Source organism: Bubalus bubalis, chromosome 1 (assembly GCF_019923935.1).
Source record: "Bubalus bubalis isolate 160015118507 breed Murrah chromosome 1, NDDB_SH_1, whole genome shotgun sequence".
Classification (NCBI taxonomy): Eukaryota; Metazoa; Chordata; class Mammalia; order Artiodactyla; family Bovidae; genus Bubalus; species Bubalus bubalis.
Genome location: NC_059157.1, coordinates 126,355,660 through 126,371,046, shown reverse-complemented (window position 1 = coordinate 126,371,046; position 15,387 = coordinate 126,355,660). Strand labels below are relative to the sequence as shown.

The 15,387-nt window shown below is 42.8% G+C and overlaps 1 protein-coding gene across 7 annotated transcripts in view; it reads right to left on the bottom strand.

Annotated features, from left to right (window-relative positions):
- Window positions 1-15,387, bottom strand: part of DGKG (diacylglycerol kinase gamma) — a 223,466-nt gene that overhangs the window by 122,661 nt on the left and 85,418 nt on the right. For all 7 annotated transcript variants that reach the window (XM_044943843.2, XM_044943839.2, XM_044943850.1 and 4 more), the window contains 6 exons: window positions 14,687-14,857; window positions 11,393-11,442; window positions 8,057-8,131; window positions 7,250-7,372; window positions 2,933-3,050; window positions 1,310-1,398 (listed from right to left, as the gene is read on the bottom strand). In XM_044943843.2, the coding sequence (XP_044799778.1) occupies window positions 1,310-1,398; window positions 2,933-3,050; window positions 7,250-7,372; window positions 8,057-8,131; window positions 11,393-11,442; window positions 14,687-14,857 (626 nt within the window). The remainder of the gene's footprint in view (window positions 1-1,309; window positions 1,399-2,932; window positions 3,051-7,249; window positions 7,373-8,056; window positions 8,132-11,392; window positions 11,443-14,686; window positions 14,858-15,387) is intronic.

Sequence of the window (15,387 nt, the reverse complement as noted above, 5' to 3'; positions counted from 1 at the left end):
CCCCTGCTAATTTGAAAGTGTCTATTTCCAGACTCAGTGAATGGCACCACTAGATGGCCACCTTAGAAACGTGGTAGCCATTTCCAACCTCCCTCCCTCTCTCATCCCCTACACCATTGCCACCAAATTCTGGTGGTAGGACCTCCAAATTATCTCTCAAACTCTCCCCTCTCCCTTTATGTCCTTTTTCTCTGCCAGTGAGACAGTCAGAATACTCAACAGCTGGCGTGACTGGGGGGCAGTCACTCAGCACAGACGCAGCAGAGAAGGCGAGTACAGACCCAACCCAGGCAGGCCCTCGGCAGCACCACCTCTTGCCTGAACTGTTGGAAGGGTTTGCCCCTCTCTAATCTGATCTCTTTCTGGCACCATAGTCAGAGCATGTGTGCATGCTCAGTTGTTTTAGTCATGTCCAGCTCGGTGACCCCTTAGACTGTAGCCTGCCAGGCTCCTCTGTCCATGGGGTTCTTCAGGCAAGAATACTGGAGTGGGTTGCTATGACCTCCTCCAGGGGATCTTCCTGACGCAGGGATCAAACCTGCATCTCTTACATCTACCTGTATTGGCAGGTAGGTTCTTTATCCCTAGTACCAGCAGTGAACCTAATTTGCAAACCCAATCATCTCTTCACATGCTTAAAATTCTTTAGCAGTCCCTTAGCTACATATAAACCTCCTTCCCAGCTCCTCAGCCTGGATCTCCCCAGTCCAGAGCACATCTCCTGCCTTTCCCTCTGAGTCTCCTCTATGCCAGTCACACTAAACCAAGTACAGACCCCAGAATAAGCCATGTATCCATGTCTTCACTCTTGAAGTTTCTCCAGTCCAGAGTGCCTTGTCCTCCTTGATACCTTGTGAAATCCTGCTGACTTGGGTTCAAGACACAACTCAAATGCCATTTGTTTTTTTTTTTTTTTTTGGTGAAAGCTTCCTTGTTCGTCTCTTCTCCCTTCCCTCCGCCCCCATGCCTCAACTGTAAGTCCCACACAGTGCTATCACTTCCGCACTGTTCGCTACGCTATGCTCTGCTTATGTGCCTGTCTCCTCCCACCAGACTGCATGGTTCCCCAGGCTGAGGACCACGTTATGACCCTCATACCCCCTGGAACAGGGCCTGGCACATGGTGGGTGGGTACTAGGGAGATGCTGAATGGATTGATGGATGGACAAGATGGTTTCAGGGTGGTCCTCGAGGCAGAGAAGGGACAGGACAAAGCTCCCAAAGCCCCTTCCTGTCCAGGAATCTGTGGAGATGGATATGTTGCCCAGGACACAGCATGCAGTAGAACAAGGCAACTGGTATCACCAACCTCGCCACCCCTTTTGGTTTTGGAGTTCGTTTTGATACACGCAGGAATGTTTTTGGATACACAGCGTTCGTGGACAGTGTATTTACAGTCTGCAAAATAAATGAATAAATAAATAAGAACAGTGCCTGTGAGTGACCACCTAAGGAAGGTCAGCCATCCTCCTCCCCACTAGCTGAGGCCCAGGCCTCCCTCCATGGGGCAGGGGACATGTGGAGCTGGCCTTGCCAACTGGAAATTCGAGTCTCCTGTTGTTCACTGACAGGAATCCATGGTTATCTCCCAGACATACTTCTACACCCTCCACCCCACCCACTGGCTTTCACTGGTGAATGGAGCAGGAAAACATCCCTTAAGGGGAATATGAGGCGTCACCCTGGCTATGCCAACAACACAGTATTGAATGTCGGGATGTTGGGGAGTGGAAAGCAAGGCCAGGGTCTCTCTAACTCTGCAGACAGGCAGACCTGGGCCTGAACTCCAGCTCTGCCCTTTGTAACTACCCACATGATCTAGGGTATGTGCCTTCACAGCTCTGAAATTCAGAGTGTTCTACAAGATGGGAATAAAATTAGCTTTTACTTTAGGGAGCTTTTGCAGCATTAAATGATTTGTATAAAGCACCACTTGTGCAAGTCAGAATAGCTATTCCACAAATTTATTGTTGTTACTACTTACTACTATGCCACAGGCCTAGAACCTACTAGGAATGAGGCTGGGTCTATGAAACGTGGGTGAAAGCCAGATATGAGGGGGGCTGGAAAGACAGGGGCCCCCTTCTTATGCCTGCTTATACTTGTTCGAGGTAGACACTGGGCCCAGCTCTGCTACGATGTCTTTTGTGGCGGAGGTTGCCTGCTGCCTGGCTCCCATGTACATGTCAAATGAAACAGTTGGATGACCCACACCGTACCCGAGGGCCCTCCCAACAGCAGCAGGTCCCCGGTCTCTGGAGGGTTCAGGCTGAGTGCCTGCTGTCTGCATCCTGAGGTTGGGGTAGGGGCGGGCAGGATTCTGCACCCATATACCCTGGGCCTTGCAAAGCCTTCCTGTTGCAGCCCTTCCCCTCTCTTCCTGTCCCCCAAATTCACACACATTCCCCCATCATCCCTTCTCTCTTCCTTCCCCTCCATCTCTTTCTTCTGCTCTCCTTTCCAGGCTCCCTCCCTCCTTTCTCGTGTGTGTTTTTTTTTCCTTCTCTCAAGTCTGACTTCACTAAGTGGATTATAAAGTACAACAAATGGGTAATTTTAATTTCCATTGTATTTATGAATATTAATTTAATTTAAAAAACCCTCAGGTTCTTCTGACCATGCAAACATTCACTAGTAAAATGCAACTGAAATTAATATGAGATGCTTTTTAGTTACCTGTGAACTTTAATAACTTTTTTTCTAGGGAGTCAGTGGCCCATGACACGACTCCAGCAGACTAATATTCGTCCATTTGATTTGGGTTGAATAAGGATAGAACATGGAGGTCTTGTTCTATTCCGTGCTGTGGGAAGAATATGGCAGGTCCCTCCAGCTAGGAAGGAGAGATGCCTAAACTTTCCTGGGACTGGCTCAACCATGTGCAGAGCAAGCCAGTTTCTGGCGAAAAAGGGTTTGAAGGAAGTTTACTCACAAATGCAGCAGAGGCCTTGCTTTCGAACACCCATGAGCATGACGTGGCAGAAGTTGCAGTAGGTTGGCTTCTTGAAGTGCTTCAGGGTCCAGGCGTGCTTTCCATCCCCCTTGGAGCCCTGAGGGGACAGCAACAGAATGCGATGCTCAGCAGGAAGCCCCACTTTCTCTAAAAAGAGTCTCTTCTCATATTTGGAAGATGAATTATTTGTTTAATTTACTGATGTAAATACTCTGAATAGAAATACAAATAAAAACAAAACCTTTCGTGTGTATGTTCTAAAATAAGCAAAAATTAAAAATTAGGACTGAATGGAGTATGTGTGTGGGAGATAAAATTAGCCCTCTCCTGCATGGCTGGTGGAATATAAATCAGAACAAACTAACTTAGTTATCTTTCTCTTAACTTCGTCCTTTCTTTTTTCAATAATTTATCTATTATCTGTCAAGCATCTATTTATTATGTCAATTACCTATTATTTATCAATTGTCTATTATCCATCAATCACCTATCATCTATCAACCATCTTATCTATCCATCCATCCATTCCTCTATTCATCCATCCATTTCTCTATCTAAAGGTCCTTTAAATGTTTATAACTTTTGACTTACAAATTTCCTTTCCTGGATTCTATCCTAAATAAATTTTTGAAATATATATGAGCATTTTTGTGCTCTATTAGATGTTGAGCTCAGAATTATTTAAAATAATGAAAAACTGAAAATATCCTAAAGCCCTCAAAAATGACCAAAAGGTTTGCGGTACCTCTCTATGATTTAATGCTAAGTGGCCATCAAAAAGATATTCATAAGAACCTTGGATAGCTTGGGAATGTGCTCATCATTATAAGTGCTAAGACAAAAAAGCAGAATGCAAATTTGATGACATATTATGATCTTGGTTTTATATAATGATACATTGGATGGGGAAAAAAAAAGTGACCAAATTGTTAACAGAGGTTAGCTATAGCTAACAACACTACGGATTTATTTTATTCTCTAATTTCTACTTTCTCTGTATTTGCCAAATTTCTTACAATGAGGAGGTACTAGTTTTATAATCAGGAAAAAATTTGCTTAGTAAAAATACTGTACTCCTCTCATCAAACTTTCTGTACATAGAAAAAAATAGCAAAGAGACAGAGAGGGTTAAATCCTTTCCCCCTGGCTTGGCTCAGAAGCAAATTCATCCTTATCCACCAGATAAGCCAAGCCTGACATAATCACACACCTTCTAGCCTCTGGGAGCACAGCCTCACTGGAGACTGTGGTTTCAGGAGCACCCCTCCACATACAGTGTCCTTGAACTTTTGTCATAGACTCCATCAAAAGAGTAACACTCTTGGGCTGATCTTAAGGGTAGTAAAAAAAAAAAAAGTACTGTAAGCTCATAATGATCGAGAGTCAGGTACATGGAGTCCAATGCGCTGGACTGAAACCTACTTATTTCTGGGCCCCTCTGGTTTGGGCTGGCCATAGTGGCCAGACCTATTCCTGTGCTTGACTCCTCTGCTAATGGTCTCTAGAGAAGCCCACATGCTTTTTCAAATGCTGGTCTCCTCCTGGGGCCAGAATATGCTTTTTTCTTCTTACCACCTCAAAACCCTGCTTCTTCCAAAACCTGAGTTTTATAGAATTAAAGCCTTTTCATCTAAAATGGTTTCTACTTTAGTAAATGGGTTCATTAATTGATTAAATGATTCACTAAAAGACAGATTCATTCATCCTTTTGACAAACATTGACCACAAGGGATTTTTATAAAAACTAAATTAAATATAAGTGAAGCTCCTAATCCAGCGCCTGACACATTGTAAATGAAAACTTTTATTAAGTTCTTACTCTGCACTAGGGAGTAGGGAACGCAAAAATAAGTAAAGAGTGTTTTCCCACATGTGAGGAGGGAGATTTATACCTATTCTAGAAATGAAGAAGCAGAGACTCATAGAAGTCAGATAAACAGCCCAAGACCACACAAATATTAAGTGACTGAGCCAAGCCAGTGGTCATAATGGCTTCCAAATCGTGTTTCTTCTTCTATCTCCACCAACCAGGGCTTTCCTTCATGGACAAAAAGGAAACTACAGTATTCTTAGCAGACCCAGTCCGAAGGACGGTCATCTGACCTAAAAATACCTTTATGAGCAAAATTAATTAGCTGACTCTCCCTTTCTCAGATACTGTTTTCACAGATACAGCGTAAGAATCAGAAGGACCTTGCTTTGGAATAAGTAGCATTTCTGCTTGGGTTACAGCACCATCATGTGGCTCTTTTATTTTTGCACATTGGAGGCTGCAGCGTTTGGGAGTCCTGCACACCAGGTTTTATGCTGAGCCTACAGCTCCTTAGAGACAGATTGTTTCTCATTTATCCCATTCAGAGATCTCCAGACTTTTCAGTGGCAATAAGTGGGTTTTGATAAAAGCCAAACAAGCACTGTGACTTACAAGACATTGAGGAATGTTTCCCTAGAACCCCAATTATTAAGTGTAAAAACATATAATACAGTGCATATTTTCAAATGAACACATAAAACTTTTGATTCATGAAAACCAAGTGCACTTTTGCTTTTTGTTTGCATTATTCCTGATGTATGGTTTTCTACAAGGTTCATTTGGCATAAGGGGGAGACACTGGGGAAAATGTTGGAGAAATGATGTCTCTCCCTCTTCCAGCCATAAAAAGTGGAACCCCTCCAAACAAAGAGTTGGTAGCACCTTGGGCTCAGCAAGTCCCACCTAAGAAATAGAACTAGAAATGGGTTCTTTGTGATTAAAATGTCCCATATCTATTATGTTTTAGAGAAAAGGAAAAAAACAAACCCAAAACTGGTGTGTTAGAACAACACTCAAGCAGAACTCCTACTTTGATTCAGGTATCATCTTGAACCTTAAGAGCAGAAAGTATACCATACCTATCTGGGCTCCCCCAGGTCCTAGGTCACATGGGTTCATGCACACAGTAGGGTCTCATCACTGCATGAGAAATGTGCTGTTACTGAATATGGAAGATGGGCTATGGTACTAATTAGGTGTGTGACCACCAGCAAGTGCCTTTACTTCTCTAGTCCTCAGTATGAAAAACAAAGGGGATAGACCAGGGATCACCAAATTCTCTTCTAGCTCTGATCTTCCAGGGTTCTAAGGATAAAGGAGTTCCTGGTTCATTGATTTCTATTAGTACATGGAAAGACCTAAACATGCTATGAGATAATTGCAGGATTCTTAGTCCTGAACTGCAGAACTGTCAGATGGACATTTCACAGGCAACAATGTCAGCTATAGGCCAGCCTAGCTGAACCGTCTCTTCTGTCCCTCTCTCTGTCATTTCAGTAATCTCAAACAGGTGTTGTTTACAACCCAGGTGGTTGTACTGGTAAATGCTAATGCTGCCATTTGCGCTCCTAGTTCTAACCTTCCCTACCTCATGTATGGAAGCTACTTTTCATGGTAAATAAGCAGACCAGGTCAGATGCCAGTGCTTCACATAAATACTGGGAGGTTTCTCTAACACACCCTGAACTTTCTTTCACGTGGGTTTTTGATCAAGGTCTTCTCCTGCCTGCAAACTCTCTTCTACCAGCCAAACCATACCCATTATTGAGAACCAGATCAAATAGCCTAGGTCATTTCACTTGATCTTTCTCTCAAGAATGGGGTATCAAAATCCCATGCATCCCTCAGAGTCAGGGCAAAACTTCTTCTGCTGGTCTCACTCTTAAGTGTGGGGTGTTCAAAAGTGCAGGTTCTTTAGAGTCAGGTACACATAAATGCTGGCTCCTCTTTTTCATCTTCAGACTCAGAATCTCAATTTTCCATCTGTATAAATGGATAAAAAAATATCTACCTTATCTGGTTATTCTGATTGCTAAATAAGATGTTATCATTGAACACTCTCTGCCTCACAACAGATCAGTATTTTTCCTTTCCTTTCCTTCCCTCCCTCCCTGCTTCCCTTCCTTCCCAAACTCTCTTAGCATTTTTACAGCTAATTTTGAGAAAAGATGGAATTCTTCCCTGAAAATTTTTTGTCCTTTGTGTGGTTGAACAGAAGTTTCAGCTGGGTGAATATGATATCTGTGTCTCCTCTCGGTACTCAGAACAGTATCTTTATCTAGTAATAATTTAGTAAATGTCTGTCAAATGAATGAACATATTTCAGGCACTAACAGGTAAAAAAGAGAGGACTTCGGGGCTGGCCTGGAGCATATGAGGTATCCACTGGGAAGTCCGGGACAGAAACCAAGGATATTAACTTCCACTTGGAACCTGATGTTTCTGAAAGGTGAGGGGTCTTGGACCTCAAGTGTGCAACTTACAGAGTCGTCCATGCCCAGGAGGACCAGCAATGGGATGGTGGTCATCCCTCCGTGGACCCACTCCTCAAGAGACACAAAGCCGTCCTGGTCGTAGTCCATGCCTTGTAACATCTCCTTCAGTATCTGCAAATCCGTAGAGCAACAATTGTCCACTTTCACCCTCGGCTTCTCTGCTCGCCCCTGCCCTTTTTTTTCTCTTTTGTTCTGAGTTTTCTTGTGTTTTACCCCTTTCTCTCTGATTCAGAGTGAGTAGACAGCAGTGATGGAGTAAACTGGGGTGAGGGGAACAGAGGTCCAAGCCTGGGTCTTCCCAGACCTGTGTGCCCTTAAGCAAGCCACCTGGACTCTCTGGGCTCTGTTTTTCTGCTTTGCCCATCTGCAAAATAGAACTAGCATTGCTGTGCTTGCAGCCTGGTAGCAAAGATTAGGGAAAATGTATACAAAATGCCAAACATAATATTGGTCTCATGGGAGCCCCCAATGTAATAATTATTATTATCTGATGACTGAGAAAAATCTTTGAATTTCTTTCTAGCTCTAAATTCTATGACCTATGAACCCCTGTTATAAAAATTCAGCTAGGGGGTATTATTAGGTATTATTATTTGAATTAGTCTACACTATTCCCCGGCCTCTAATTTTTCCTATCAGAGAAGTGGGAGGTCAAGGAGGTGTAGGACCCCAAAGGAGCCACCTCTAAGAAGATGAGTCTGGGAGACACTCTACTGTAAACAAGTGTGTTTTTTCAAGTCCCACTCTTATCTTAGAAGCTCACTGGGAAGTCACCCCAGGTTGCTGGAAACTCACAGGCCTTAGCTCCGTGGGATCCCACTCGAGATACTGGGCAATGTGCAGCATCTGGCTGACAATACGATCCATCTCCTAGAAAACACCAAGGAGAGAACCCAACTGAAGATGTGTTTCCAAGAGCAAGAGTCAAAATCAAGCCCCGTGGGAAGATGCGCAGGGTGTCGTGTGAGAAGCAGCTGGTACAATACACTGGCATTTCATCATGAGCTCACTGTTTGTTTCTGCTCTTTATTTCTGCCTTGACCACAAAGCTCACAAGAAGCATAGACCGTGGATAAGCCAGAGGTATGCAGAAAGCTCACTGAACACTGACCTTCTCCTAAATCCACCTTCCTTCCCCTATTCTGTGCTTTGACTCAGCATAGAAAGCACTCCTGTTTCCTCCTCCTTTGTGATCACAGCTCCTAAAAATACTTACAAACCAAGGCACTTCTTCCCTCCCCCTTTTCCCACACCTCATTCCCACAGCTTTAGCAACTTGGGATTCATCTATACCCCTTGGGGGTCAGTTTCAGTTGGATGTAGGGCCACTGGGTTGGTCCTTTCTCAGGCACTATGATTCAGATTCTTTTTGGCATCTCCTTTGTATCCTTTGTATCAAGTCCAGCCCTGGGTCTGGGACTCCTGAAACAGGAAATTCATGAAGGCTATGCTTCTCTAATGAGTGAGCCTTTTGTTTGGTACCACGGCTGGGCTCCATCTAAAACCTCACAGAATTGCTGGATGCTAATGAATCAGTGCCCTGAGAATCCCACGGAAACACAATGGACTGAGGAAGCATTTTCACATTTAGGGTACCATCTAGGATATTCATAATAAATTGATTTGGGGATATGCATTGGAGAACTAAAGCAAGGGTTAAAGGTGTTACTTTCACCAGACAGAATGCTGGGTGGGTCAACATAAGCAAGCTAAAACCCAACAGGGATTTTTAACATTGTATTTCATTTAAATTAGAAAATAGCCCACTGCAAAACTGCAGATGAGGCAGTAGGTGGGGAAAAGGAAATGGGCAGTAAGGTGGGAACAGAGCCCAGCAGATGTTCCAGTGGAACATCTTGTGAATCTAGCAGGGTTCAATATTCAATGCGAGCAAACAATGTGATTTTGAATTGGAGAATTAGACTTGATCTAGAGCTGTGTAAATGGGTGGGCATTTTCAGGAAGCAGAGTGGGCAGATTTCAAGAACGAGTTCTCCTGATATGGATACTTAAAGAGTCCTGGAGGGGCAGGTTCAATTCTACGCCATATTTTAAGAATGGCATTGCCAAACTAGAGCTTGACTAGAGTGGTTATTTAAATCTGCTTTACCAGAAATACTGTAGAAATTAGGAAATTGGAGCTTGGAGAAGATTTTAGGGAAGATGTGGTCAGATGTTCAAATAATTGAAGGCCTACTGTGTACAACTGGTACTCCGCTGGTCAGCTATAGAGGGCAGAAATAAGCCGAGGGACAGAGGGAGGGAAGAGTTGGAAGATTGGCCTATTTTGACCTCACCATTGGGTTGGGGGAGGGGAGAGAAGGGCAGAATTGAGTTTTGTACTGAAAATTTCCCTGGTGGACTAGAGGTGGCTTTGATGCCGGAAAGATGCCCTCTCTAACATCATCCTCAGCAGTGGATTGGCTGTTTTAAGGTAATAGGTGAATTCTCCATTACTGGGAGTGTTCACCAAGAGGCTGGATATCCAACTGCCAAGGGGTCTTGGTGGGAAGTTGAGAGATAGAACTACTTTGATACTTGCTTCAGTCCACCAATGATACCTTCCAAACAGATCCAGAATTTAACCACTTCTCACCACCTGCAATGCTGCTACCCTAAGGCAAGCTACCTTCATTTGTCTTGCTTATTTTTACAGCCTCCCAACTGGAGGAACTGCCTACGTTCCTACAGTCTAGACTCAACACAGCAGCTAGAGAGACTCTGTGAGGACCTAAGTCAATCATGCCACTCGTCTGCTCAGAAACTGCAATGGTTCTCCACTTCTCCAGAGAAAACCCTTGTAATCACCTTTAAGGCTTGAGAATGCTTTGCAAATATCTTGTCCCTTCTCATTACTTCTCTGACCTCATCTGATCACCCCTCCTGCTCCACTCATTCTTGCCTCCTCCTTAATCTGCTGGTATTCCAGGCATCCCTCAAGGACCTGTGCCCTTGTTGCTCCCTCTGCCTGGGAGGTGATTCCCCATGACTCACTCCCTTCAAATCCTTCAAGTATCTGCTCAGATGTCCTTCCCTCAGGGAGTCCTTCCTTAGCTCCTCTTGCTAAAACTGAAGCTCATCCAACACTTCCTTTCCCTTCTTTATCGTCCTCTGGTACACATTGTATTGAACACATAGTTGACTACACTTTGCAGTGTGTGTGTTTTCGTTAGAATGAAAGCTTTATGAGGACCTGCATCTCTGTCCATTGGCTCATTGATACATCCCCAGGGCTTAGACCAGTGCCTGACATATACAAGATAATCAATGGGCGTTAAACAAATGTTTAAGAGTCCATGATTCTCCGGTGGTTCCCTTGCATGATCCAACCCACAGCACTGAAATAGGGATCCCATTAAGACCATCTAGGGTTGAGAGGGAACTGGGATGATGCAGTTGGTCTAGTGGAGTGCTTCCCTTTCTTCCTCCCTCTGGGCTGTCTCAGCTCCATGCACTTCAACCTCAGAGCCTTTCTGGGAATGCATCCCATCTCTGACCCTGCCAGTCATGAGAACAGGACCTGTCTGATTCTGTCTGCCCTCTCCACTCTCTGCCTTCTTCCTTTTCTGCCCTTCTTCTCACCCTATGATCCCCACCCTATTCCTGCCTCTTCCTGAGAGAAGGTGGGGGCAAGACTCAGGCTTCCCAGGTTTGGTGGGATGGGATGATGTGCTTGGAGAAGATAGAGTGAGACTCCTAGTGCTAGTGCCTAGGATATGAGAAGAAGGCAAGGGCGATGGCCAAGCTCACCAGAAGTTACCTGCCTTCCTCCTGTCTTCCTGCCCTGGTCTTGCTGCCTCTCCCCACCTCCTTTCCTCCACTCTTGAACTTCAGTAGGAAACTGAAGGGGGAATTTCTGAACCAACTGGGAAAGTAACTACATTTTACATCTCCCCAATCTGAGATTTTGCAATTTGGGCTCCTGGAATGAAAAGGCAAGCTGGCATTCACTCTCCTCTGGCCCGGCTCTTTGGATGTTAGAAGGAGGGGGTTTCTATTCATCTCTGCAGCTCATATTGAGACACAGGTATTCTGATGATGGTGGAACTGGAAGTTTTTGAACTCTCCCTTCACCTGCTCCCCTCTCCCCTAGCCTTTCTTGCATCTTGGAGGAATATTTAGAGAGCTTACCGCTTGGTCCAGGAGACCGTTCTCATCCGAATCATAGAGACGAAACATGACTGTAAGAAACACAAAGGCGAGGCTTGAGGAGGTCTTCCAGGCACCAAGGATGGGCTGAGACTTTGCTGCCAGTTTTTAGGTCAGTTCTGACCATCACTGGGGTGAAGTCTGTTGCAGCCAACTAACCCACCCTCCAAGGCACAGAGTCTGTTTCCTCACAAAGAGGGTGGGAAGAGAGAGGAGAACCAAGCCACCTGGCTTCTAGGACTGTCTAAGCAATAACTCTTTGACTGATGAGATCTGGGTCATGAGTGTGATTCCCTATGGAGCATTCACACCTCTCAGCATCATGGGAACACAACGCAAAGCAGATGCCCTGCTGGTGGTGGGCAGACACTGGAGTGATAGATGGGGCACTGCTTCCACTGCACATAGGAAGGGTGTGAAGTTAGCTTCAGACCATGGCCCTGTCCTACCACCTCTAGCACATCAAAACAGTCATTTATCTTCTTTAGATTCAATTTCTTCATCTGTAAGATGGAGATTAAAATAGTTTCTTTACCCTAAGTCTTTTTTCAAATGAAGACTAATATGTAAATGATACACCAAAATCTATAGTGCTTGGAATGTAAGAAACACTCAACAGATGTTATTTGTATTTTCTTTCATTAATGAATATTTATATATGGCATTTAATATGTATAATATATCATCTTATGCACTTATCATTATTACTATTTAATCCTCAATAATATTATGAAGTAGTTACTATTATAGAAGCTATTGTATTTTTTTTTCTAAAATGTCAACATGTGATTCAGAAACATCCTCTGCCATGTTCTAACTGTAGAGAAGTGATGGAGGATAAGAAAGATTTGGGAATGAATTTTGGGGAAAGGACTAAATGTTCATTTATGAGATTTGGAAACTTGCTGTTTAATTAATCTAAAAGGTAGAGATTCTGTCTGTGGTCTCACAAGTAAGCAGGGTGGGAAGCAGAGCTGAAAATGTCTTCATTTCCTTCCTATCCTTTGAAATGTTCCCTTGTGCCAGCCTTCTCCATGGAGCCTCCCCTGACCGACCCTTCACTCATGCAACTACTCTGGACCTCTCGGGATGTACCCACAGGGTCACAGCACTCCTGTTAATTTGTTAATCTGCCCTTGTGTTGTCACTTCCTTCTACATGTTTTATGTCTCTGGACCTTATGTATACAGTGATGTGTCTCTGGTTGGAATTTAAATTATTTAAAAGTGGGGTCATGGGCTTCCGATTCTTTGTGGCTCCTCTGAATGTCCCAGAGACACTCTGGGCCCAGGTGGCGCTAATGTGGAGCCCACTTTGGTCCTACTGTGAGGAGTAGAACAAGAAGTATGAGCAAGCATCCTTTTTTTTAGAAGCATGGCCTTAGGCAAGTCATTTAACTTTTCCATGCTTTCTTATATATAAATGACAAAATTATATATATATATATATAAAATGACAAAAATCATGTCACTTTTCTAGGGTTACTGTGAGGTTAATAGTGCATTTAAAGTGTTTAGCAAAAATGAGATGTTCGATGTTGAGTTTTTTTTATTACATTGATAATAGGTGAAATTTCAGCCTATCATTTCCTATACACACACAAACTGTTATTTTTTTTTTTTTTTAAAGGTTTAACTTGGTTTCAGTCACTAAAATCTGAGATGATTTGAATTTATTTGTCTTAATTAAAGAAAACTTTAAGGACAAATGACCAAGTTTCTGCAACAAAAAATTTCAGGGAAAAAAAGTAAAGTGTATGGACTTTACTTGGACCTCCAATTCAAATAAACAACATTTGAATTGTTTACCATGATGGGAAAACAATGAATACTGAAAATAATGAAAACGGAATGTTTGAAAATAGTAAGGAATCATTTTCTTTAGATGTGATAACAGTGTTGTGATTATATTTAGGAAAAGTCATATGTCAGAGGTACATACTGAGATATTTACAAATGAAATTATATGATGTTCAAAATTGGCTTCAAAATAATCTGGTGCAGGAGAAATGAGTAGGAGGTATAAATAAAACACAACTGACCAGAAGCTGGTAATTGCTGAAGGTGGTTGATGGATATAGGGAAGTTCTTTGCATTCTCTACTTTTATCTGTATTTAAATTTTTCTATAAGAAAAAGCTTTTAAAATCAGTTCATTTTTATTACCATTACAGGACTCAGTCTGAGAGGCACTCATATGAAAGAGTCTGCCATATCCTCTCTGGTAGTTATGAACAAATACAATGCCCCAAATCCAACCGAATGTGGGAAATAATCTGACATTTCTCTTTTAACATTAGTCAGTACAAACAGAAATCTGGTACATTTGCTTCGAAATTATCACTTAAGACTGGCAATTATTATCAAACCTGTGGGGTAGATTTTAAGCTCGGTTAATGAGCAAATGTTTCATTTTGTTTTTGGCAAGGGTTAACCTCTGCCAGACTTCTCCTTGCTAATGTTTATTTCGTTGACTATTCTGATTTTAGGCTGGAATTCTAACTTTTGCTATAATGCGTATACTTTTCCCTTAAGTCTCCTAAGATCCTAAGAGAAACCAAAATAATATATATTTTTAAACAAGACCTACCTATAACCTGCTGTAAAGTTTGCCTGTAGGCTCGCAGAGGCCAGCGAGACCATCTCCAGAGTGACTGTCTGCGAGACTGCACTTTGTGGGCTTTCCTTTCTGTTATTTTTCTCCTTCTGAAGACTTTGTTTTTAAAACCAAGCTCAATTCCCTTAATTAACTAGCCTTCTTTCTCTAGAGGCCAAAACACTTGGGGTTGGGATGGGTGAAGACATAGAAATAAGCTTTAACAAGGTAGAGGTTGATTAGGTCTCAAGGAAAAAAAAGGCTTCTTCATAGTTAAAGAATTGCTTGGGCATGGAACAGGGGAAGGAAGACAGATGTTGCAAATCTTCCCTTGAAAAAATCTTCTAAGGGGAGGCAGCAGCTTTCTGATTAGAGGCTTTCAGGAAATCCTGCCAGCAAAGAAAGGGAGTCTTCATCTCTTTTAAAGACTCCTTCCCTTTCCAGATCTTGATTCTCAATACCAAGGTGTCAAATGCACCCCCGCCCTGTACAACTGGTACTGTGGTCCATCGTAGATTCTAGGAAATGTTTATGTCACTATTGGTGACAGGGCAGACGACCTCCCTCGAGGGGGCAGTACCCACCCCAGGATCCCAGATCAACCTCAGTTTAGAAGGACGGAGAGGACACTAGGTCTTCCTCTAGGAAAAAGTCAAAGTCCCTTGACAGGGTACATACTTACACTCTAGCTTATCCTGAGGTCTCCCCGACTCCAGTAGGGACAGGTAACACACGACATCCTTCAGGTAGACTATGGGGGTTTCTGAGCCTGAAGACGGAGCAACAAGGTTCCCCACAGGGGTCGCAGCTGCTTGGTTCTTAGCAGGCACTTGCTTCTCAGTGATCTTTGTTTCTGCATCATGCAAAATGAAAGCATCCAAAGACACAAGGTTTAGTAAATAGGAAACCCTTGTTGCCCCATTCTTTTCATGGAAGAGGCAAGAGTTTTATATAAATGTCTTCAAAGGCATGGATGATGCTTTTGATCAAATAAAAAAGATATGATTAAATCAGAGGTCCTAGAAATCCAGTTTGTAAGCTTCATATTTTTTGAAACAACTGCATTCTGACCCTTTAAAGAGTCTATAGCCATATAAGAAAGTCCCTTATGCTATGTGAATTTTTAGAAAAGATGACAGTGAATTTTAGTAATATCAATCAGGTAAATGCCATTTAGCTTAATTTTGGGGGGAATACATCAAAGAAGTAATTTTAGCTGGGACTCCAAAAATCCAGACTATTAGTTATGTACCAACATACCCCTTCACAATTTTCTTCTCAAGTACATTTAAAGATAAATAAAAAAGATAAAAGTTCAAAAGAGAAAACTGGGATCAACAATCACCTAATTTCCAGAAACTAGGAAGAATTTTCACATACTGA